The sequence below is a fragment of the Abramis brama genome (assembly GCF_963993115.1).
Source record: "Abramis brama genome assembly, chromosome: 3".
NCBI classification, from domain to species: Eukaryota; Metazoa; Chordata; class Actinopteri; order Cypriniformes; family Leuciscidae; genus Abramis; species Abramis brama.
In genome coordinates this window covers 54,810,427-54,836,458 of record NC_139965.1, presented here as the reverse complement: position 1 = coordinate 54,836,458, position 26,032 = coordinate 54,810,427, and the positions used below count along the sequence as shown (strand labels likewise).

The 26,032-nt window shown below is 34.7% G+C and overlaps 1 protein-coding gene across 4 annotated transcripts; it reads left to right on the top strand.

The window, feature by feature from the left end:
- Window positions 1-700: 700 nt before the first annotated feature.
- Window positions 701-26,032, top strand: sec24d (SEC24 homolog D, COPII coat complex component). 4 transcript variants are annotated; one of them, XM_084109427.1, is made up of 23 exons: window positions 701-809; window positions 3,603-3,802; window positions 4,187-4,289; window positions 4,390-4,532; window positions 4,622-4,888; window positions 6,198-6,337; window positions 6,423-6,534; window positions 6,616-6,743; window positions 10,876-11,014; window positions 11,169-11,284; window positions 13,221-13,345; window positions 16,524-16,715; window positions 17,319-17,412; window positions 18,088-18,204; window positions 18,338-18,508; window positions 18,629-18,725; window positions 19,374-19,519; window positions 19,798-19,936; window positions 20,275-20,393; window positions 21,290-21,469; window positions 21,562-21,753; window positions 24,230-24,319; window positions 25,349-26,032. In XM_084109427.1, the coding sequence occupies exons 2-23, from the start codon at window positions 3,652-3,654 to the stop codon at window positions 25,487-25,489; spliced, it is 3,102 nt and encodes a 1,033-aa protein (XP_083965553.1). In that variant the 5' UTR covers window positions 701-809; window positions 3,603-3,651; the 3' UTR covers window positions 25,490-26,032. The 4 variants fall into 4 exon arrangements, with proteins under 4 accessions (XP_083965553.1, XP_083965552.1, XP_083965551.1 ...); XM_084109426.1 differs by having other exon boundaries at window positions 24,227-24,319; XM_084109425.1 differs by having other exon boundaries at window positions 6,183-6,337.

Here is a 26,032-nt window from a genome sequence, read left to right as displayed (position 1 = left end):
TTTATATAGCCTAATAAAAATGTAATATAATAAATGTATAGAAATAAATACATTTTATTTTAATTTAATTTAGTGTTATTCGATAGTGCATTTAGTTGATTCATTTAAAATTTAATAGTCAATAAAATTTTGGTAAATTTCGATTTCAATAAAAAATAGGCTATTGGCGTAATAAGAACTTTTTCTAAAAGTAGGCTGAAGTGTACCTCTTTTTCACAAGGGTATAACCTGGGAGACACAAAACAGAAATTATATAAATAAAATAAAAAAGGCTGATCAAAAGTAGTCCTTAAGTTCTCATAGTAGTTTGACTTATGAGTTTCTATTTTCTATATGGGAAAACAAGAAACCTGAAATAGTGAATTAGAAAAGTATATGTTATAATGTCTTAAGAATCCCTCAAAAAAATACAAAGTATTATAACTGCAACAAAATGTTTCTCTATAGTGACTGGAGCACTCTCATTCATTCAACATATTGTGCACAAAACGAAACAACATAAAATATGCCCACGATGAGCAGTCTAGAATAATATGATCTTATTTTGCCAATTTATATTATTTTTTCATCAATTTCTCATTCTCTGTATCTATACAGGCCAGCACAGAATGGCTTCTGCTCGCTACGCACATCTGTGTACTTGCTGACGTGTAGTGGTTCCCACCAGTGTGCGCATGCGCAGAGGCGCCTGCTGTATGACGCCGTGTACGCGCAGACACCGGTGCGCTGTGCTGGAGTTTGACGTGGCACTCTCGGCACGCAATTCAACATCAACAGAGGAAAGGACGCAGTTCATCGTTTTCTCTCAGGTAAGTCTCTATTATTTTGGTATGTACTAGTAAACAAACACACTAAAGATGTTTTTTTGAAAGGCACCCTTATTTTGAATGTAGGCTAGTTTACTAGCGCCATTCTTTAAATCATAAGTTTGGCTTATACGTCAGTTTCCGTCTCTAGCAGAAAATATTTCGTAACTTTGTATCACTGGAGTGACAGCTGGTGCGCGCGCGCTTCCTTATCACCGGTAATCAATCGATTCTTGCTGAAGTGTTTCAATATGGACTTTATTCAGTAAAGTCAGCTGTAACTCACTGAAAGATTACAGGTCTGTCATAACGGTCTTTGACGTGGCAGTTTCGGGCAGTGGCAGACTGATACTGTACTGTATACTGTATCACTGAAGCATCACTGTTTCTTCTCTGTTCTGAATATCGTGTGTGTTGAATAATATTAGGACTACTTGATCTCACCATGAGTCGAAGTTCTAAAGGCCTCTTACAGAAATACTGACATGATTTCTCAGACGGGCCACTCTTGACAATAATTAGAGAGTAAGACCAGCCATGGTCAGTTTAACAAAGTTGTATTTAATAAACCAGAGGACAGTTTAGTGTTTATTTCTGGAGGTTTTTTTATAGCTCTGCTGTGTTACATATGTAGTAGAATTTTTATTTATTTTGATAAAACGTTTATTGTAACTATGCGTACTGTGGGCCTATAATTACATAAGAATCTTAGTTTTTTTAATGTGGATTCAGTAAAAGTTTTAATTCAGTAAAAACCTGATAATTGAATAGCTGTGAAAAAACAATACTATATTTGAGAAAACCATGTATTTTACTGGTTTATTTAAAATAAACTAAATATGAATCATCTTTATGGGAAATTCCTTGCATGAACCATCACTTGTTTGCCTTGTTTTTCTTTTGAGTGTTTTATGTAGTGTTTTATGCTGCATTTTATGTTGCGAAGTTGCATTTAAAAATAAAATAAAAAATGTAGGCCATTTTAGGCAATTTTAGGTCATCATGTGGCCTTCCATTCTCTTACCACCATTATAAACACCAGCACATTTTCATGTAACAAACAGAGTGAAAATCTCACATAGGTTGATATATTAACATTACATGATTTAATCAAATACAGAGTTAAGACATTTCAAATATACAGTTACCAAAATGCTACCGTATTATTTACGGTAAGTTATTAAGTTAATTAATGTGATGGCTGAATATATGGCCGGTATATTCACATTTTGTATGTGCTGGTTTGTGTTATCATAAACTCCTCTTATCTCAGTCAAGTGTCAAAGTTCCTGATCACAGTGCTTAGGGTGCAAGTAATGATTTCAGGGAAACTCAAAACTGTAGAAAACTTTTCATTATCTCATCTTTATACCCTAGGCAATATTTTACCTGGTGCCCCATGCAACACAGCCCATTTCACCCCGTCATTGTTTTCATGATATTATGTATGTATGTATGTATGTATGTATTCATGTGTATATATATATATATACACACACACACACACACACACACACACACACATATATATACACATATTAGGGCTGTCAAAAGATTAATCGCGATTAATCGCATCCAAAATAAAAGTTTGTGTTTAAATAATATATATGTGTGTACTGTGTATAATTATTTTGTATATATAAATACACACACATGCATGTATATATTTAAGAAATATTTGCATACATATACTGTATATATTTATATATCATTTATATTATATATAAATATATTTTTTTATATATAAATAACACATTTTTCTTAAATATATACATGCATGTGTGTGTATTTCTAGATACAAATTTAATTATACACAGTACACTCACATATATTATTTAAACACAAACTTTTATTTTGGATGCGATTAATCACGATTAATCTTTTGACAGCCCTAATACATATACATATATATATATATATACATATATATATATACACACACACACACACACACATATGTACATACATACACATATCGATCATAACCATTAACCATCATCAGCCTTTATATATGCATGTATGTATATATGTATATAAAGGCTTATGATGGTTAAACTAGTGTGAAGAAAATAGTGTCATAGTTCAGCTTAAGTAAGTTCAGTGATGGTTCATTTTTGTTGTAAAAAAAGTTATTAATTTAGTTAATTTATATATATAGCCGCTCTGGAGAAAACAGTAATGTCATCGTCCAGATGTCATTCATGCATTAAGCACTAGCAAAAGTGTGTGTTTTCCAGTTGATGGCAGTGATCTTCCACTAAACTATGGCACATTTCATGTTTTCACCGTGAATGAAACTGAGATATGTACTGTAGATCTTCTTTAATGTGAATTTTACATAAAACGTTGCTAGTTTAAATAAACCTGTATATAAATATCATTACTAATTTTGGCAAATACATTTTAAAAATATAAAAGGAAAACATTAATAAAAAAAGTGATAGTACATGCGTCTAAAAACTGACATGATTTTTAGAAAGTCACTGTCTGGGGCATTTGGAAAACCCAGAACAGCTGTTAACAAAATTTAAGGTAAAAAATATCTGCCATTAAGTTATAGTAGGTGTAAAGTGTGAATCTTTTGTTAGTATTATGCTGAATGCAACCAATTTGAAGTAACCGTGTAAAGGTGATGTTTCAAAACGAAACGTTTATGTCTATTTCTGCATTTTCTGTTAATGTCTATTTTAAACCTGCAAAATGAATAACATTTGTTGGAAACATGTGGGACGTGACATTGAAAACATATAGGCTAAAGTAGGTTGTAATTCAGCCTGTTTTTTTCTTCTTCTCCAGGTCACCTTTTTTTTGTCCCAGACTGGAATGACAGAGGTATAACAATAGGATGAGTCAGCAAGGTTATGTTGCCACCCCTCCATATTCCCAAGCCCAGGCTGGAATGGGGGGATACTCTACTGGATTTGGGAACCCCCCACCTCAATCGCATTATGGGGCCTATGGATCCCCACCACAGGGTTATTCTGCCCCACCGACAGGTAAAATGAAAATTCTTATGTTGATATTTTTAACTCGTTTTAGTACTGGCAAGTTTAATATTGGAGTCTCAGCAAAGCCTCAGCCTAAATGAACCGAGACAAACCATTAGGAAACTGCTCTTCATTAGTTTCATCTGATATATCATCCCTTATGTTCTTGTAAGGCTGCTTGATTATGCCAAAAGTCATGCATCCAATATATTTTCTAAATGATCGCTCAAGATAACCTACTGCGTTTATGTGAAAACTCGCCATTTTACAATGGTCACAATACATGATTTGACTGATTTGGGGGAGCACCTCTTCATAAAAACAGCAGAATCCAAATACTCTGTAGTTTATATTCTGTGGCTCTTTTTATTATGGACTCTGCTGTTTTTCTAGGTGTGCTCAAGCCACCTGGCTCCTCTCCTTCTGGGATGCCTCCAATACCAGTAGCCAGCCAGTATGGTGCTAACATTCAGCAGAACGGGGCCCATCCCAACAGGTAAACAGTAAACACTTCTTCACTGTTGTTGAAAGTGAATTACTTAATAATATATAGTATATTAATAATATGCCCTAATATATTTTTTGACTCCCATCAGTTTCGCTCCTCCTGCTGCTTCAGCTCCATCTATGTCTTCTTATGGGCAAACTCCTCAAAGTGCTTTTTATAGTATGGCACAATCCCCTCCTCCAACTCAACAGCTGACTAATCAAATGAGTTCCATGAATATTGCAGGATATGGTAAGTTCGATACCATTTTATATTAATTTGAAGTTCAGATAGTGGATGTTTAACTGGCCCATTTTATACCCATGCACCGTGATCTTTAGGTCAAAGGCCAATGCAGTCTCCTTCAATCTCAGCAGCGCCACAACAGTTTCAAACATCACCACCACAACAGTTTCAAACATCACCACCACCTGCAATGGGACATCCTCCTCTTTCTCAACATGGACAGCAGCCGCCTTCATTAGGGTCTCCTCCACCAATGGCCACTATGGGATCTATGTCAGCTCCACCTATGGGAATGTCTGGCCCTCCTGGTCCAGGTGTCCACCAACCACCACTTGGACCCCAAGGCTATCAACAGCAACCAGGTTAAAACTAGGAAATTTTGCAACAATGACAAAGAAAGAGTTCAAAAACTTACATTTAAAGGTGAAGTGTGTTGTTTGTAAGTGTTAAAATGCTGTTCTGATTTTTCACTACTGGTCAAAATGTTTTTTTAATGTTTTTGAAAAGTCTCTCATGCTCATCAAGGCTCCATTTATGATCGAAAGTAATAACCGTAATATTGTTAAATATTATTACAATTTAAAAGATCTATTTAAAAATGTCATTAATTCCTGTGATGCAAAGCTAAATTTTCAGCATCATTACTCCAGTCTTCAGTGTCACATGTTCAGTTATGCTCAGTTATTATTGGTACTCAGTTATTCATAATGGTATTTTTTTTAATTTTTTTTTATCAATGTTCAATACAGTTTTTGCTGCTTAATATTTTTGTGGAAAATGTGTTATATTTTTTTCAGAATTTTTTTGATGAATAGAAAGTTCAAAAGAACAAAGGATTTCTTTTGTAAAATTATATATGACTTTTGATAAACTTAATGTGTCTTTAATGAATCTTATTCACCCCAAATTTTGAATGGTAGTGTATAATGATTTCCATGAAAAAAATATTAAGCAGCAAAAACTGTTTTCAACATTAGTAATAATACGAAATGTTTCTTGAACAGCAAATCAGCATATTAGAATGATTTCTGAAGGATCATGTGACACTGAAGACTGGAGTAATGATGCTGTAAATACAGCTTTGCATCACAGGAATAAATTACATTTTTAATTGTATTAAAATAGAAAACTATTCTATTGTATTACCATTTCAGTCTTATCCAAGTCTTGGTGAGTCTATGGCCATCTCTTGCCATAAGCGAGAGACTGTCCATGAATTTTCTTGGCAGGTCTTTCCCCTATTTTTGATCAAATAAATACAGCCTTGGTGAGCATAAGAGACTTCTTTCAAAAACATTACAAAATTGTAATTATTTCAAACTTCTGACTGGTAGTATACGTATTAATCCTTAGTCCTTGTAAACACCAATCCACCTTCACAGAGTTTGCTCAATCTTTACCGGTTAGCCACTGAATCCTGCTTCATGAGACGGGCCTCAGCCCAGCTCAGCAACATTTACTTAAGCACTGGTGTGAGTTTGGGACGGGACTATCTGTCTGACCAAATGCAGAAGGATGGTGTGTTGTGTTTGCAATACCTTTTTGAGAACTATCTGTTTGTTGATGTAGAAACTATACACTTCACCTCTACACTATTTTTAGGGGCAAATGTTGACAAGCCTAAAAAAAAACATTGTTATTGCTTCTGGTCTAAAGGAAGCCCAATTGCAGGCCCGTATGGTGCACAAATGGCAGGACCACAGATGGCAGGGCCACAAACAGGTGCTTTCCCAGGAGGCTTCCCTGGAGCTCCATCCCAAATGGCAGGCCCTCCTCAGAAGAAGCTGGACCCAGACTCTATTCCAAGCCCGGTAATAAAAAAGAGAACAAAATGCTACAGTGTAAAAGTATTTTTATCTGTGCACATTTCAAGGTACACTGACTTGTCTCCTCCAGACACAAGTGATTGAAGATGACCAGGTTAAGAGAGGGGGCCAGGTGTACGTCACAAACGTCAGGGGCCAGGTGCCTCCACTGGTCACCACAGATTTCACAGTACAGGATCAAGGTAAGCATCTTTTCACTTCACTCTAAATATTAGCATAAAAGTACTTTTGTTTAATATATAAATTTTTTGTTCTATTTTAAGGGAATGCCAGCCCAAGATTCATGCGGTGCACAACATATTCCTTCCCTTGCACTGCTGACCTTGCAAAGCAGTGCAAAGTGCCTCTGGCAGCCATTATCAAACCCTTCGCTACCGTGCCCAAAAATGAGGTATGCAGCATTTTATCAGCACTCTGATTTTTTTTTTTTTTTGCAGTTCTTCAGTTTTGGGTTTATGTACTAGATTTCTATTTTTTTTATTATTTTTTTTACATTTATTCATTTAGCAGACATGATTTCTAAGTGAGGAATGCTACAACATAAGTGACCATTTCTAAGGAATTTTTAGTTTTAAAATGTAAAAACAAAACATAAGGAAAGCATTACTCTTACTCTTTAAGTACAAGTATGCAAAAGAGATTACTCTATTGCATACTTGTGAAAGTGTACTTGACACAAATATATATTTATGTATTTAAATGCAAACTGAATGTGATGGATGTATTCGGACACCTAATTGCAGATGAATTGCGTTAAAATAAAATATGTGTAGTATTATTGTTTCAATTTATATGAAATGCTTTTAGTTGAGGGCTTTTTTGACAAGTACATCTTCATAGGAAATTTCATAATGGCTTCTATAGTCTTTGAAAAATGGTTATAGTGTACTCCTGAATGCACTGAAAAGCATTTATGGTAAACTAAAATATTCATTAATGTAATTTCTATTGAAACTTGTATGTCATTGATTCAAATTTTAGGCCTATTTGTTACACATTTGTAATGAAGTTGCAATTTAGTACATTGAAAATATATCAACTTTAAATGTAATATTCAATAAAACTACAGTTACATTATTACGCCAGTCAAAAGATTATTAAAACATAATTATTTAAAATGCGCATTTCTTTAAAAAGTCTACTTAAGTGTTCTAAGAAACAGTCATGAAAGTGTACTCTCATCAAGTATACTTAAGTGGCATTTTATTTCATAAATACTACAGTGTGTGCAGAATTATTAGGCACGTTGATTTTCTGATCATATTTTATTTCCAGGAACATTTTGCCAATTCCAAACCATATTAATCTTAATAACTACTATTAATTTTGTATTTAATCATGTATAAGTGATATATAATTGTTCATGAAGGCTGGAAATGAAAAATGTCTTATTTTCAGGTGTGCAGAATTATTAGGCAAGTTTTCTTTTACAGATAAAATAAGCCAAAAAAGAGATTTAACTCAGACTGAAAAGTTAAAAATTATTAAATCCCCATGAGAAGAATGCAATACTAATGCAATACTAGAGATTGCAGTTAAGGCATGACCATTGGACAGTGAAATCCTCATTGGGTCAGACAAAAACAGGTGGAGAAGAAAAAACACATGTCAACTGCAAAAGAATGAAGAATTAAGGTGAAGAATTAAGTGTGAAACCATCAGGAACCCTTTAGTCTCCAGCGCCACCATTTTCCAGAACTGCAATCTACCTGGAGTCTCCAGAAGAGCAAGGTGTCAGGGTCTCAGAGACTTGGGTTAGGCAAAGAATCTTAAAAAATGACCCCCCTCTTAATAAGAATCACAAGCTGAAGTGTAATAAAATACATGAATACATTTTTTTATAGGCTTTATAGACAGACAGATTGAGAGTGACTCTTGAAGGACAAGCACCACATCCTCTTCTACCACTATTTGAAGAATTCATCTTCCAGAATACGTTTTAATAAGTTTTGTGAGTTTATTTTTAGTCTATATCCTACCCTGAAGTCCGTTTTGCAGAGATGGACTAAAAATTAACTGGATGTGGATGTGGTGCTGGTCCTTCAAGAGTCGCTCTCAATCTGTCTGTCTATAAAGCCTATAAAAAAACAGTCTTCATGTATTTTATTACACTTCAGCTTGTGATTCTTATTAAGAGGGGGTTCATTTTTTAGGATTCTTTGCCTAACCAAAGTCTCTGAGACCCTGACACCTTGCTCTTCTGGAGACTCCAGGTAGGTTGGAGTTCTGGAAAATGGTGGCGCTGGAGACTAAAGGGTTCCTGATGGTTTCACACTTAATTATTCACCTTAATTCTTAATTCTTTTGCAGTTAACATGTGTCTTTTCTTCTCCACCTGTATTTGACTGACCCTGCTGACCCAATGAGCATTTCACTGTCCAATGGTCATGCCTTAACTGCAATCTCTAGTATTGCATTAGTATTGCATTCTTCTCATGGGGATTTAATAATTTTTGACTTTTCAGTCTTAGTTAAATCTCTTTTTTGGCTTATTTTATCTGAAAAAGAAAACTTGCCTAATAATTCTGCACACCTGAAAATAAGGCATTTTTCATTTCCAGCCTTCATGAACAATTATATATCACTTATAAATGATTAAATACAAAATTAATAGTAGTTATTAAGATTAATATGGTTTGGAATTGGCAAAATGTTCCTGGGAATAAAACATGATCAGAAAATCAACGTGCCTAATAATTCTGCACGGCCTGTATATCATCTTCAAGTACAGTAAAAAATATATTTTTAAGATTTTAAATACAGTAAAAGAGCACATTCAATACATTTAAGCACACTTCTTTTTCACAAGGGTTGTTCTAGTCTTAAAATGATACTAGGGGTTTGCCTAAATGAAAATTCGCTTCAAACCATATGACTTTCCTTCTGTGATGCTCAAAAGGAGATGATGAAGATTTTTTGGTAACACTTTACAATAAGGTTCCTTTATTAAACATTAGTAAATGTATTAACTAACATGAACTAACAATGAGCAATACATTTACTACTGTTTTTGTTAATCTTTGTTAATGTTAGTTAATGAAAATAAAGCTGTTCATTGTTTGTTCATGTTAGTTCACAGTGCATTACCTAATGTTAACAAGATTTTAATAAAGTATTAGTAAATGTTGAAATTAACATTAACAAAGATGAACAAATGCTGTATAAGTGCAGTTCATCATTAGTTAATGTTAACTAATGTAGTTAACTATGAACCTTATTGTAAAGTGTTACCGATTTTTTTAATACTCTTTTCCATGCTAACAAGGGAATGATCCAAAAATGACAGAAAGAGCACAATAAAAGTATCGTAACAGTATTTTATATGATTTGTGCTGTATTCCCAATCTTCTGAAGTCATACCATAGTTTTGTGTAATGAACAGATCCAAAATTAAGCTATTAACTTATAACTTATTTCTCTCCACCGAAGGTCTCTACTATCTTTTGTGTTTGTTTTGAATATGCACATATTAATTAAGCATCATCTTAGATTATTTAATGTGATTTGAGAGGGGTTTTTTTGTCCCGTTTGTACATCATTCACTTTCATTGTACGGAAAAGAGTTGTGTGAATAATATTCTGCTAAACGTCTCCTTTTGTGTTACATGGAAAAAATAAAATCATACCGGTTTGGAACAACACAAGGAAGTAAATAATCCTTTGTTTTAAGAACCAACACTGTTGTCTTTGGAAAATACTGCCTTTGGAATATGTTCAAACCCTAATTCATGGCTGTCCCCTCAGTTTATTGTGACAGTAATTTAATAGTGGTTTTGATATCTTCAAGACTTGTTTAACTCTGGAATCTTTCATTGCTTTAGCCTTCATCATTATACTTCAGAGCCTTTTTAGGAAGTGTTAGTATTCTCATGAGAGGCTAGTGGGTTTAAGTGCAGTCTCCAAAGAACGTGTCAGATAAATATATTATTGTACTGTCAAATTAAGGAGGAAATCACTCCACATTTTGATTTTGATCTATATGACTCCATATTGACTGAAAAAAGAAATTGAAATTCAATATTATATTAGCTTAACCTTTTTTTTTTTCATTTTAAGATCTATGTATTTTATATCTTATCTTTGTAAACATCATTTGAACTGCACAATAACCACAAAGCTACAGATCAGTATGATGCATTTGTTTGTCTTCAGTTAATGAAGGTAACAATTAAAATTTTCCATCTAAAATGAAGTGATTTAAAAAAAATAAACCGTTGCATACACTACTGTTTTGATTAAAATACAGTAAACGTAATATTGTGAAATATTATTAAAATGCAACTGTTATATATATATATTAAAATGTATCCCTGTTATGGCAAAGCTGAATTTCCAACATCATTACTCGAGTCTTCAGTGTCATGTGATCCTTTAGAAATCAATCACATATGCTGATTTGCTGCTCAAGAAACATTTCTCATTAATATCAATGTTGAAAACAGTTGTGCTGCTTACGTATGTGCGGCATATGTTACAGTAGGTCTTATTTGTCATTCTCACTGTGATCTGCTTGTGCTCTATAGACTCCTCTGTACATTGTAAATCACGGTGAGACTGGACCAATCCGCTGCAACCGCTGTAAGGCCTACATGTGTCCTTACATGCAGTTTATCGATGGAGGACGACGCTACCAGTGTGGCTTCTGCAGCTGTGTTAATGAAGGTTGGTACTGTACCATTGGACACTGCTGAGATCTTTTTTTACACACAGCATGTGTACGCTGTGTTTCCTGTCAGCATATGGTAGGGATTATTCGTCTGTGCAATCATTGCAAAAAAAAAAGTGTGTTTCTAAAAATGTGTTTCCTCTACCTTAGTTCCAGTGCAGTATTTCCAGCATCTGGACCATATGGGGAGAAGAATGGATATGTATGAGAGACCAGAACTGTCTTTGGGCTCATATGAGTTCATTGCCACGTTGGATTACTGCAAGGTATCAATCTTCATAACATTCAGGTTTAAACAATGAGAACTTGCTTTTTGTTTTTGTTGTACACTTTTTATAGAAGTCTACAATAGTCACAGTCAGATTTGATTAGATTAGTAAGGTTTATTATTAATAGATTACATTTGATTTATCTAAATAAAGTCAATTTCCCTCTAGACATGTAATGGTATAAGAGAGTGTGTACATTATTAGAGAATGTGTGTTTTGCCCAAATGGGGTCAGCTTGCCCCGGGAAGCAGCTGAGAAAGGTTTCTTTCTTGGCAGTCACATCACATATTTTGTTCAGGCATATACAATTAAAGGGGTCATGAACTGGCTTTTTAATTTTTTTTATATTGTTGTCTGAGGTCAACTTATGACATTCACTTGGTTTTTACATTCAGAAACATCAAAACAAATTAATGGTTTTGAGCCTAGCTCCTGAAACGCTCGGTTTTTATGGGTGTGCCGCATTGAAGACTTGGAAGTAAACGCCCACTGCTATGATTGGATGACAGTTTTGCATATTATAATGAGTTTCATGTAAAGCGCGAATCGGTGGGCGGGGCTAAACAGGCAGTGTTGAAGTAGGCGTTGATCTTCTTCTGCGGAGGCGTGTTTGATACCCTTTGACGTCATAGATCCCCACTTTGAAAAACCTGTCGTTCGCTGTGCCTGGTGTCAATAAAAGCTTTTATTGGACCAAAAAGGAAGTTTTTAGTTCTGAAACTTACAGGATATTCTTATAGTATGATGACCTCTTATAGGTCAAGGAAAATTTTATTTCTCAGTTCATCACCCCTTTAAATCTTGAGAGTAAACATATGATATGTTTAAAACGAGGACAATTATTTATGCTCAGCAAACAAAAAAATGACCCTTTAATTGATTATACAGAGGCAAGTTTGAATTTAGTGAGTTGTAAATTTTTAAGCTGCTCTGTCAGCAGGTCAGCTGAAAGTTAACTTGCTTTTTTAGAAATGCATACTATTAATTAATATGAATGAAAATGCAATACAAAATCAAAATATTAAATTCAACTTGCAGTATCTGTAGAATGTTAAAATTGTAGTACTGCTGTATATAATTACAGTATAAGCTATTTCACATTACAGATGTTTACATATAGTCCACAAGACAAAATAAAAAGTGAATAAAAAAAAAAGACCTTGAGTTTATGCTTAATTTTTATAACTGTGTCATTACCTGGATGATGTACGACCTGGATGTTCTTTGTTTGTCCTGAGCACAGGACATTTGAATCCTTTCCAACAGTGACTATGATTTTGAGATCCATCTTTTCACACTGAGGACAATTTAGGGACTCATACATAGCTATTACAAAAGCTGCAAACATTCACTGATGCTAAAGAGTCAGTGAGTGTATACTTTTGAAACCTTTGATGCATTGTGTATTACATTCTCACGGTTCAGGGTGAAAAGTAGCTTGTAATCTCAAATGAACTTGATTTCAATTCATTTATTGGACTAAAGAGATCCATGACACATTTTTGGCCCTAGTCCGTGCCTGGCTTCCTCATCTCAGCCTGACACCATAATCTGCTGTCTGGGCTCCTATTTCTCTCAGATGTTTATTAATACTTGAGGATCAGCTCCTGCAGTGTTTAATAAAATCATCACAGCTCATCTCTATTGCATAGGCCTATTGGGAGTCAAAATAACCAGTCTTTACCTTGATCCTACTGCCTGTGTTTTGGGACTTTGTAATGCGTTCAGCTTGCCATTTCTTTATATAAAAAGATAAAAAGCTTTCTCATGCAATTGATGTGCTTTTACATAATAATTGCTAACTTTATATGTATTCTCTGCCATATGAAATGGCTCAAATATGTACCAAGTCTGTAAAAAAGCAAGCAAAAATAGCCACTTTGAAGTTCATGAACTAATAATTCATTCAGTGATGTTCTTTTCTGTCTTTAAGAATAATAAGCCTCCCAATCCTCCTGCCTACATCTTCATGATCGATGTCTCTTACAACAACATAAAAAGTGGACTGGTCAAACTAATATGCGAGGAACTGAAGACATTGCTTGACCGACTTCCAAAGTAAGTTGAGAGATAATGTTTGCTGTCTGTATTTAAAATGCATGTTTGAGCCGTTTTAACTGAAAGCAACTTGCACTAACATATCTTAAAATTTGTCTGTGCCATTGTTTTGTCTCAAGATGCACACCAGTACATTTTTTTTCTAAGGCACATATATTAAAGCTACTTAAATGTCCTGGCGAAACCAGGCCTATTTTATTGTTGCTCTTGGATTTTGTATTAAGACTGTCAGGTTAAAAATCTATGTTTAGGGAAAAGTTATATTTTAGGTGCCATGTGCTGTTACTGGTATCTGTCCTTTTAAACCATTTGTAATCACAATGTTGGCAGTTTACCTAATATTTCTTGAATACATTTTTAATTATAGTATTCTTTTTAAATCTTAAAATATTTCATAAATTGAGAAAATGTTGTTCAAAGGAGATTCATATGAAGGATATCATGTGTAGGGCATTGCGGAATCCAGTGGATCCAAATTGAAATGTCACCGAATTTGCCAAAATTTAGATGAATACATCAAAAGTAGGGCTATACAGTAGACTTAGACTTAATCAAATCATGATATGGCCTAGTGTCTGTGAATATTAAAACCGCACAAAGACTGCCATTTAAATATGAAGTCTGCATGTTCTCTGTCTCGTTTGGTTGAGCATCACAGTTTTGTCTGTTAATGTATACAGTGAAACTGCATTTTGTTTGCCAAAGGAATTGTTAAAAAGTTTTTTTTTTTTGACATTTTAAAATATTAATTAAGCCTCTAGCACTCTTCTGTCATTTTTGATCAAAAATGTTTACGTTTTAGTTTTTTAGGATTTATACTTCATCAGAATGGTTCGAAACTTGTAAAGGTTTCAGCACTTGCTATGTGAACACACACACAAAAAATTATGGACATGATTTGAAAAGGTTAAATGGTCCTGAAAAAAAGAGTCACACTTGTGCTCCTCTAGTCAGAAATGACTGCTTTGGAAATTAATGGGATTTCATGAATCTAAATTTCATCTAGTGGAAACGTTCGGTACTGCGCCCAAACAAAATCTTACTGAAAACTCTTTTTTTGAGATATCAACCTCAGATTTGGAACACAACTGGTTTAGATTATATAGCTTTGATTTTCTCACAGTCTAAGAGTAAAACATGTTTTAAAATATATATATATATTTCATATAAAAATTGAAAATAGTATTTTTGTGCATTTTTCATAACAATAAAGTTAAACTTCTATAACCTTTTTTAATTTCCCCTTTTTTAAACTTTTCACTTCACATTAATATGTCAAGTGTCTTCTTTAAAAAGATACCAAAGAGATTTATGACAGTTTAAGTTGTAAATTTAATTTTCAGGTCCATGCTCAGAAAGTGGTTAACAGGTAATAAATGGATTATAACTACTATATAAATATAATTATATCATCAAATAATAAAAATAAAATATTAATAAAAAAACGTTATCAAACTAAAATATAGTACATTCATTTAATAAAAAAAAGTGGTACTTTTTGACCACCATGGAAGGGTTAAATGTTAGTTTTATGCATTCATTAATTATTGATAGTAAATTTGTATTAAATTATAACGCACACAATCCAGAAAAATTAAAACAGACAACACAAAATATCTGAAAAAAAACAAACAACTTCTTAGGGCACTATTGTTTTTTTAAATGTGAATAAATTATTAAAGTTTTATAAATTGAATTGATTAGACATCATTTTTATTATTAAAATGATCACAAAATCCAGAAAAATAAAAACAATACATTTTTTGTGGAATTGTGAGATAACAAAGCAGATTTCATAGGGCCTTACATGTGTCACACTGCTTGACATGTCATGTTAGCTTTCCATGTGCTTCTTTCGACTCTGTAATGGCCAACAGGCTTAAAAGTGTCAGTGCGAATAGATCATTATAATAGTATTTTATTGTCTGCACAGTTTATCATGCAATAATCCAGGTTTGAAAGAAGATATATGATTGCTTTCATCCCCCATCTCACACATTGACGCCCAGCTCCAGGTGTTTGGCTTGGAGGATCTGTGGAGTAAAGTTGAAGCCTTGAGCAGAAGCCACCCCTCCGTATTCTTTCGGCACCTCTTAGGTGGAACACATGTTCATCTCAGCTACTATCATCCTGGAATGTGAACGAATCCAGTTGAAAAAGAGCCACGATCCACTGCCAAATATGGTAACTGGAGAACAAGCAAGAAAAAAAAAAAATAGGAAAAGAAACAATTCCAGTATCTCATCTTTTGAAAATGTCTGCCTGAAGGAAGTCAGGAGGTTGAACGACTTTAGTACTGCAACATTTCCAAGCATTTAAAAGTTTCGTGGGACACATGGCTCCAATTATACCGTTTATTTGGGTGACGGCCAGCTGAAAGGTGAGCTTTGATTCACCTCTGAGGAACTTGCATATTTCAGACTTTTTTTCGAACTCCCAGTCCTTACCTCTCATCCGCTGGTTCCTAAGGGTACGTCCTTATTTGTCTGGGAGCTGACCTCACTCTGAAAGCAGTCCGGTAGTGCACTCCAAATAAGCCTGTGGTATTATATCTGATTTCTCTCCTCTGTTCCTGGCTTTGCTTGCTAGATTACTTAGTTAATGAAAACCACATTGGACACTCTGAGCTGATGGGGTCGGTTAAGATGCCTGATAGGGTTTGTGTTGGAGAGTTTGTCTCTAGTTTAATGATAGACTTGGCATATATGGACTGAGTGATCCAAACCATCGCCATGTTTTACAATCTTGTAAATGTAGCTATAGAGAGCTACAAACCCCAGATGCAGACGTCAATGTGGGATGCTTGTAATTACCTGGCCAGCACAGCTTAGATGCAGCTCTCCACTATCAGCTATTAAACAGTGCTCTGGTATATGCTAGTTGGTGAAATGTGCACATTTCTTTATTTTTAGTTTCTTTCTTCTGCTGAACACAAAAGAAGATATTTTGAGGAATGTTGGTAACCAAAGAGTTGTGGGTCATCATTGACTTCCATAGTAATTTGTTAGCATAGGCTAAATGCAAAGATATATTTTTTCTTTTAGTTTTGAGTGTGACTTCAATGTCCTAATTCTTTTAGCTTTTTGTTATTGTTATTTATCTTTTTGGTGTTACTGATCGGTAATTGGTGATACTGCAGATATTGATTGATTTTTCTGATGTTCTTTGTGTTTTAAAGAGAGGAGGGAGCCGAAAGTTCAGCCATCAAAGTGGGCTTTGTCACCTACAACAAGATCCTGCACTTCTATAATGTGAAGAGTGCTCTGGCCCAGCCGCAGATGATGGTGGTCTCTGATGTGGCTGAGATGTTTGTACCTCTTCTCGATGGATTCCTCGTCAACTTCCAGGAGTCTCGGCCTGTCATCAACAAGTATATTCATTTCTATCTGAAGACACTTCTAGGCTTCTTACATCGAGTCATATACAGTATTCACATATATCTGCATATTGGTTATTCGATACTTAAACATTACATTCATGCATTTGGCAGATGTTTTTATCCAAAGTGACACTGCATTTAAGGTATACATGTAGCCTATGTATACAAACATATTTTTCATTTCTCGTAATTTTTTTGCAAAAGAATTAATTTGTGATGAAGAATTTTGCATACATCACTAACAAAGCCACACATGGAACCATTTTGATGTTACAGGTATGAGTGTTGCCTTAGAAATATGAATAATTTCTCAGAGAATGTCAACAGCTCAGACTAGAACTACAGACTAGTGTGTGTGTGTGTGTGTGTAAAGATATAAAGGTTTGAGACACACACACACACACACACACACACACACACACACACATACACAGTGAAAATATAATAGTATACAGTATATACACTTCAGTTCAAGGCAAGCATGCTTTTCCTGTCTATCACAACACTGCTCGTTATATTTAAGAATGGCTTGACTTTGAGACACGCGTTGCCTATTCTTGCTGTTAATGTAATTTTGTGTATTATTTTCTTAAGCCTTTTAGATCAGATCCCTGACATGTTTGCTGACACCAACGAGAGTGAGACTGTTTTTGCACCAGTCGTGCAAGCTGGTGTGGAGGCCCTAAAGGTACATATTAATAGGCTGAACTATTTACCAAAACTATTTACTCCCTTTCTAAACGTACTTGCACACTTAGTTTTTATTTCTACATTGTTTAACAAAAGTGCACTTAAATACTGCACACAATCTTTATTTGATAAACACATAGTTGTTTCTAGGGTCGTCATTTCAATTCACAGGCCTGGGACAATGTTTCCACTTGTCATCACTGGCGACAGCACTGGTTGTTTCATAATCTCAATGACATGTTCAGTCTGTGACTTAAGTTGTTTTTTGGTCATTTGTTTTTTGATCTTTATCAAACATTTTGAATCAAGTACTCCAGATCCAAAAAATAAATAAAAAAATACTGTTTTAAAATACTGATTAAAACTCATATGAACAGATAAAACCATAAGGCAATGAGAATGTTTTATGATTTTATTAGTGCTGTCAAATCGATAAATCACATCTAACTTAAAAGTTTGTTTATATATGTGCGTGTTGTGTGTATATGCATGCACGCACGCACACACAGTATATATATATATCTCATATTTATAGAAATATAATAGTATATATACACACACACACATGTATTATATAAAAACAAATTTTAATGTTAGATGCGATTAATCACAAGTAATCATTTTGACAACCCTAGATTTTATATTTTCTATATTTTTTTTTCTCTCTCCTCAGGCAGCTGAATGCAGTGGCAAACTCTTCATCTTCCACTCCTCCATCCCAACAGCAGAGGCTCCAGGAAAACTGAAAAACAGAGATGACAAAAAACTAGTCGGTACAGAAAAGGAGAAGGTGAATATTTATTGAATATGAAATTGAACGAAATTTCCCTATTCAAAAATCTCAGCTACATACTTGAATCTACATAAAATAGTATTAAATATCAAAATCCTAAAATGAATGATTTGTTTGTCTGTGTTGTCAGACTCTGTTCCAGCCTCAGCGGGGTGTGTATGAGCAGCTGACTAAAGATTGTGTGGCTCAGGGCTGTTGTGTCGACCTCTTCCTGTTTCCCAACCAGTATGTGGATATCGCCACCATGGGCGACGTGCCCTCACATACTGGAGGCTCAATCTACAAGTACAACAACTTCCAGGTACACACGTGCACACACTGAAACACAGACATCTTGAATATGGTATCAAATAGGGGCTGAACTCTGGGTTTAAATTGCTGCCCTCTTGTGGTCAAACCTCAAACCTTTATATCTTTTCAGGTGGAGGTTAATGGTCAGCATTTTCTCAATGACCTCAAGAGAGATGTGGAGAAGTCCATCGGATTCGATGCCGTCATGCGTGTCCGTACTGGCACAGGTAATAACATTCTAGAGAAAAGTACTTGAAAACTATGTAAGGTTAAACACACTATGTACACTACTGTTTAAAAGTTGAGTAGGATTTTATTTTTATTTTTTCAAAATAAATGAATTCTGTAATATGGCAAGGATGCATTAAATTGATCAAAAGTGACAGTAAAGACATTTATAATATTACAATTAATTTCTATTTCAAACAAATACTGTTCATTTGAACTTTGTATTCATCAAAGAATCCTGAAAAAAATGGTTCCCACAAAAATATTAAGCTGTCTTCACCATTGGTCATTATCATTGATAATAATAAGAAATGTTGCTTGAGCAGCAAATCAGCATGTTAGAATGATTTCTGAAGGATCATGTGACACTGAAGACTGGAGTAATGATGCTGATAATGTTGTAATTCAGCTTTGCCTCAAAGGAATAAATTATATTTTAAAATGTATTCAGATAGAAAACAATTATTTTAAATGGTAGTAATATTTCAAAATCTGACTGATTTTACTGTATTTTTGATCATACAAGTGCAGCCTTAGTGAGCTTAAGAGACCTATTTCTAAAACATTAAGAAATCTTACCGAACCCAAACTTTTGAACGGTAGTGAGTGAATGTATGGCATATCTTAATGTCTGCATGATTCTCAAGGCTTCAGGGCCACAGATTTCTTTGGTGCCGTACACATGAGCAACACTACAGATGTGGAGATGGCAGCAGTGGACTGTGACAAGGCCTTGACGGTGGAGTTTAAACATGACGACACACTCAGCGAGGAGTCTGGAGCTGTGATGCAGGTCAGTCTTCATGTGTAACACTGAGCTTTGAGACAATGACAAAGACAAGACTGTTAAAGAATACAAAAAAGACATTTGGGAATGCTTACTGCATCAAAACTGGTCACATGTTAAGTATCACTGTTCGACATAATCTGTAATACAGTTGTTTGATGCCTAATATTTTTTTCTTGGTAACTCGAGTGCATTTGAGTCCTCATTGAACTGTTTTGTTGTGATGTTCTTGGAATTCACTTGCTGGCAAGAGCAACACAAATAAGTTTACTCTGGTTTCCCAGTGTGCTTTGCTCTACACCACCATCGGTGGACAGAGGAGGCTGCGAATTCACAACCTCAGTCTGAACTGCAGCGCACAGCTCTCTGAGCTCTTCAAAAGCTGTGAGACAGATGCCCTCATCAACTTCTTCGCCAAGTCAGGTGACCAGCTTTCTCTTACAAGAACATACATGAAAACTTCATGCTATTGTTACAGATTTGAGCATAACATGTGACATAATGCAATTTTTGAAAAAAATGTGCAATAATAATCAATCTGTAAAAACCGTGCTTTCTGATGCTATCTGATCTTTTTTTATTTATTTTTTATAGTGGAATAAAGCGTAATTCAGGGTTTTCAAGTCTATTCCAGTTGTGCTTTATATATATATATATATAATTGTTTTATTTTTTTTATTTCAGTTTTAGTAATTATAGCACTTATTTTATTTCAGTTAGTTATTCATTCAGTGATTGTGGTGGATGCTTTTCTCCTTCAGCGTATCGGGCCATGCTCAACCAGCCACTGAAGACGGTGAGGGAGATCCTGGTAAACCAGACGGCTCACATGCTGGCCTGCTACAGGAAGAACTGCGCCACTCCTTCAGCAGCCAGCCAGGTCAGTGTCACACTTCACATTCATGTCCATCCGTGTTCATATGACATATACACCCTTATAAAAACATCGTCTCCCGTCATTAATGCTTCACACACGTCATGTGTGAACTAAGTTATAATGCAGCAGTGCTATTTTAGTATAAAAACAGCAGATTATGCACAATTACAAGCAACTAACCCTGAACCAAACCCTTATCTAACCCTAATTAGTAGTAAGTAAACAGTTGATTAATATTACTCAGTACTTAAATGTATAATCACACTGTAACAAGGACAGCTTAAAATAAAGTGTGATCTAATTTAGTTTAAGTTTTAGCCATTTTGTTATGTGCTTTTGTCATTGTTATTAGTTTTCATTTTAATATTTCTATTTAACTTTGATTTATTATTATTTCAATCTGTTATTTTAGTTTTCAACTAATTTTATTTCACTAAGGCAATATTTCAAGTTTTTCAATATTTATTTTATACTTTATTTAAATCAAAGCTTTAGCTCACGCTGAAATTCAGAAATCATTTGTTAGACATTTTTATATCTTTATTAACTTTATTTTTTAGACCTTTTTTTTTCTTCAGCACCATGTCTCGTTCATATTTTAATTATATTAATAGATTCATATCATCATCTTTGCACTGCACTGTAAGAAATAAATCACTAAAAAACAGATAATATCCTAGCAGAAAATGATCATCAGTACCTTTTTCGTTAAATTTACAGCTATTTCCTTCAACCATAAAACACAATGCAATGCGTAAGTCAAAATAAGGGTAGAACACCTGTAAAAAAAAAAATTCACATTCACTCATTCTCATCCTTCTCACATCAGACTTTTTTGAGTGTGTATCTCTGATTTGACATGTAAACTGACTGCTCTTCTTGAACATTTTACCCTACAGCTAATCCTGCCTGATGCGATGAAGGTGTTTCCCGTCTACATGAACAGTCTGTTGAAGACTCCATCTCTTGTGGGCAGTACTGAGCTCTCCACAGATGACAGAGCCTTCTACAGATTCATGGTTATGGCGATGGGAGTGGAGGAAACCCAGGTCCTGCTCTACCCTCGGCTCATCCCGCTGGTGAGTTACACGCATAACATGTATATCGTTTCTATCATTAACTTCAAACACTGTGCATTACAGTTTAAGCATTTGCTCTCTCTCTCTCTCAGCACACTATGGATGTGTCCAGTGAGTCAATCCCAGCTCCAGTGCGCTGTTCTGAGGAGCGGCTCAGCGAGTCAGGCATGTTCCTGTTGGAAAACGGGCTCTCTATGTTCCTCTGGCTGGGACAGGCCTGCTCACCTGACCTCATCCAGAACCTCTTCGATGTGCCCTCTCTCGGCCACCTGAACTCAGAAGGGGTATGACATTATTCTTAATAGAATAAAACCCATCAATATTTAATCTCTTAATAGAGCAATACTGACCGATATACTTAAATCTCTTAATAGAACGAAACCAATCAATATTTAAATCTCTTATTTCAACAATAATGACCAATATTTAAATCTCTAATTGCCTTGAGTGCTCAGATGTGTGCGAGAGTCACTGCGGCACTGATATATGTGCTAGACAACACTATAAATACAATATAGCTAGATCAAAATCTGGAGAATCACTTGAGTCAATGTTATACATCGTCATATCTCCCAGCACCAAAAAGTTTGCTGTGGTAAAGCTATTATTGACATAACAGTATGAATTTCTGTAAAACTGCTTTGAACCGATGCATATTGTGAAAAGCACTTTACAAATAAATTTGACTTGACTTGACATATAAAATTTGAAAAAAAAAAAAATAGATACAGAAGAAAAAAAAAGAAATAATTTATCCTATACAGAAGTTTGAAACTATATGTAGGTGAATAAAAAAATAAAAAGCTTTTGGGCAACTATTATTTAACTTGTGCTTTTATAGTACTTATCTTTGCTTAATTGGATTATATCTCTAACTAATAACCTTATTCCTCTTTGCACTTTTGATCTCACTGGTTATGTTGCTTTCAGGGTTCGTACGGGTGCTTGAAATCCTTGAAAGTGCTTGAATTTTGATGTGTTTTCAAGGTTTAAAAAAAAGTGCTTGAATTTTGGATAAAATGCTTGAAAATGCTTGAATTTGTAACTGTTTCTTTCACAAGAAATATCTTTCTGACGAAATAGTTATTTATTAGATGGAGAATTTTTTTTTAGCCCTTCAGAATCAGATACAGACTGATTTGCGTTAACGCTGGCCAGAGCAAAAGTAGGTGGAGTTTTCATTTTGATTTCCGCGGTTGTTTGGATGCACCGTTTTTATTGGCCACGCAGCGGCAACAGTTGAACTATTTTAAACTTTGACCGCGGCGTGCGAGCGAGCTCGTTGAGCTCCGTTTTGGTCCGAGTTGCGCGGCGCAAGCCATTGAAATATATCGGTTTCATTTCATAGCGCAGCGCGATCCGCGTCCTATCTGAAAGGGCCATTAGTGACTGAGAGTACTTGGTGTGACAATGTAATGTAAGTATTGCATGTCCGTTATGTCACGTTCATTTGTGGAATATGCAGTGAACATTGCCAAAATTACAGAACTGTAACGTGCAAATTAACCTGCAAACGTTAGCCCAGTGCATAACAACAGTCGTTGATTGCTGAACTGAAATCAGTCAGTGTCATAAGTTAGTATACTGTTACTGTAAGGTTTAGGATGGCCCTGTGCAATATTTACACTGCTCTATTCCAGTAAATGTATTAGCTAACGTTATGTCTTGGCCCAAGACATCTTGGCAATGAAATACATTTATCAGGCAGGTGCCTGTGCACTCAGATATTGTTCAAACCTTGTCTATATCAAGAATGTGTCCCAAAACGGGAAGGCCGGTCAAATATTTCTGTTCAAATCTTCAAGTCTTCATATTTGAAATTAATTCAGTTTTACAGCCTATAAATCACATTATCTGGTAAGCACTATTTGGACATTAATATAATGAAAAGTATATTATTCATATGGCTATATACTTAGTGATACATTTTGAAGAATGATTGGCTTAAATATTAGGGCTGCACAATATATCGAAATATTGCAAATGTATATATTACAATATGCATAATTGCATATTGCAACGGCTTGCAATAACTGGGGTCATGAACAAAAGACAAAGAAAATCACTCACTGCTTTTGGCTGAATAGGCTAACTTTTGTAGCTTTAATAAGAATCAGTATATTTAATTCATGCAGTGAAAACTAAGCAGTGTTTATTTTTACATTTGATTAATCAGTTTCTGTTGTTAAATAAACCTAATGTAGGAATAGGATAACCTAAACCCCAGTGATGTTAAAATAACACTTCTTATGCTACTGTAAAACACTGATGTTCACTGTCAGAAGTTGTAGGGATATTTTCTTATCACAAAAAGAATGTGAAACACGTATGTGTAGGTTATATCATTTTAAAGACATTTTATAGATAATTTAAGTGTGTATATGACACACTTTAAGCATTATCGTATCGCATATCGAATATCGCATTATTTAATGAGTTATCGCATATCTCATTTTTCTTCAATATCGTGCAGACCTCTGCTATTATGAAACATTTGGCTGTTTATCTCTTTTGATGTGATAAAAACACTAAATAATAATTTTAACTATGTATTGGTATGTAATTTACGGTAGTGTAAGGTGCTGGAAAAAGCTTTAAAATGGACCTGGAAAGTGCTTGAAAAGTGCTTGAATTTGACCTTGGAAAAAGTGTACGAACCCTGTGCTTTAATCAAGGAACTGCTCTTTTAGTTCTTCTCATTATGGAAACCAGCGTCAGAGCCGCAGTGGTAACTGTAGAGGTGTAATTGTCTTTCAGCAGACGTCATTACCTGTGCTGGATAATGCTCATTCCAGGAAACTCCATTCAATCATCTCCAGCATTTCACAGCAGAGGGCCACATCCATGAAGGTACAGCTCTCTCTCACCATCTCCTCTCTCCTGCATCTGTCTCGGTCTTGTCATAAAGAGGTTTGGTGTTACTGTGATTTTCAGCTTGTAATGTGAATTATGTGATTCTGAGGCAGTATTAATATAATAAAATGAATATAATAATTAGACATTTAATTACTGCAAACTTTATACTAGTAGTTTCTCATATATATAGTAAATACACTACCGTTCAAAAGTTTGGAATAATTTAGATTTTTTTTTTATGTTTTTGAAATAAGTCCCACCAAGGCTGATTAAAAATACAGTAAAAACAGTAATATTGTGAAATATTATTTCAGTTTAAAATATCTGTTTTCTATTTGAATGTATTTTATAATGCATATAATTTCTGTGATTCCCAGTCTTCGGTGTCACACGATCCTTCAGAAATCATTATAATATGCTGATTTGCTGCTCAAGAAACATTTCTTAATATTAATGTTGAGAACAGTTTTTGGTGCTTAATATATTTGTGGAACATTATACACTTCCATTCTAAAGTTTGGGGTAAGTCAGCAAGGACGCATCAAATTGATCACAAGTGACAGTCGAGACATTTATAATGTTACAAATGATTTCTATTTAAACTAAATGCTGTTCTTTTGACATTTCTATTCCTCGAAAGAATACTGATTTTTTTTTTTGTAATAATGTGTAATAGACCCATTATTAATAATTGATCACCAATAATGATTAATAGTAACTGAGCAGCAAAACGACATATTAAATATAATTTCTGAAGGATCATGTGACACTGAAGAGTGGAGTAATGATGCTGAAAAGTCAGCTGTACCATCACAGGAATAAATACATTTTTGAAGTACATCAAAATAGTTATAGCGTTCCACAATATTACTGTATGCAACCGGATCAAATAAATGCAGCCTTTGTGAGCATAAGAGACTTCTTTCAAAAGCATAATAGAAACCAAACTTTTGAATAGTAGTTTTTTTCTTTCTCTGTCCTGATCTGTGATCAGCAGTGTAATGGATGTGTCTCTGTGTGCAGCTGCTGATAGTGAAGCAGAAGGACAGAGCAGAGATGTTGTTCCGGCAGCTCCTGGTGGAGGATAAGGGTCTTCACGGAGGGGCGTCTTATATGGACTTCCTGTGCTACGTCCACCGTGAGATCAGGCAGCTGCTTACTTAACTCTCTCTCACACACACACACACACACACACAGATAAGTGTGTTATAGCGCACAGGCATCTTCTCTTATAACCTCTGCAGCTGCCTATGATATATGAACAAAATCTTTTTCTGCAGTTGAATATGACCTTTGTGCTTTATTCCTTTCTGTTTCACGTGAGGGATGCTGGTAAGTGGGTGTTTAGATCGAACACCTTCAAATGCGCCACATCTCTCTGTTCTGAGAAGCCATTATGTTGAGAATCTCTCAATGACTTTATTAAATCATCCCTCCAGATTTAATTTACCAAAGGGAAACATTACTTTGAAACCTTCACACAGTCAACACACAGCAAAATGAACAAAACAGGCTCGTAATGTGTGGATTTGAGTGGAAAATCTGTGCTGTGTCTATTAAATTAATAGATGACATCTTTGTGACTGGAACTATACAGTACCAAACTTGCTAATATATATTTTTTTTGTATGACTTCAGGGAGGACACCATCACACATAACTGAAATCTAGTCATGTACAAAAATTAAAACCATTTTTTTTTAAAGAA

Coding starts and splice junctions, on each gene's coding strand:
- sec24d (XM_084109424.1), top strand. CDS start 3,652: ATGAGTCAGCAAGGTTATGTTGCCACCCCTCCATATTCCCAAGCCCAG. Junction 13,346..16,523: donor TTGCTTGACCGACTTCCAAA/GTAAGTTGAGAG, acceptor TGTGTTTTAAAG/AGAGGAGGGAGCCGAAAGTT. Junction 18,205..18,337: donor TCGGTACAGAAAAGGAGAAG/GTGAATATTTAT, acceptor CTGTGTTGTCAG/ACTCTGTTCCAGCCTCAGCG.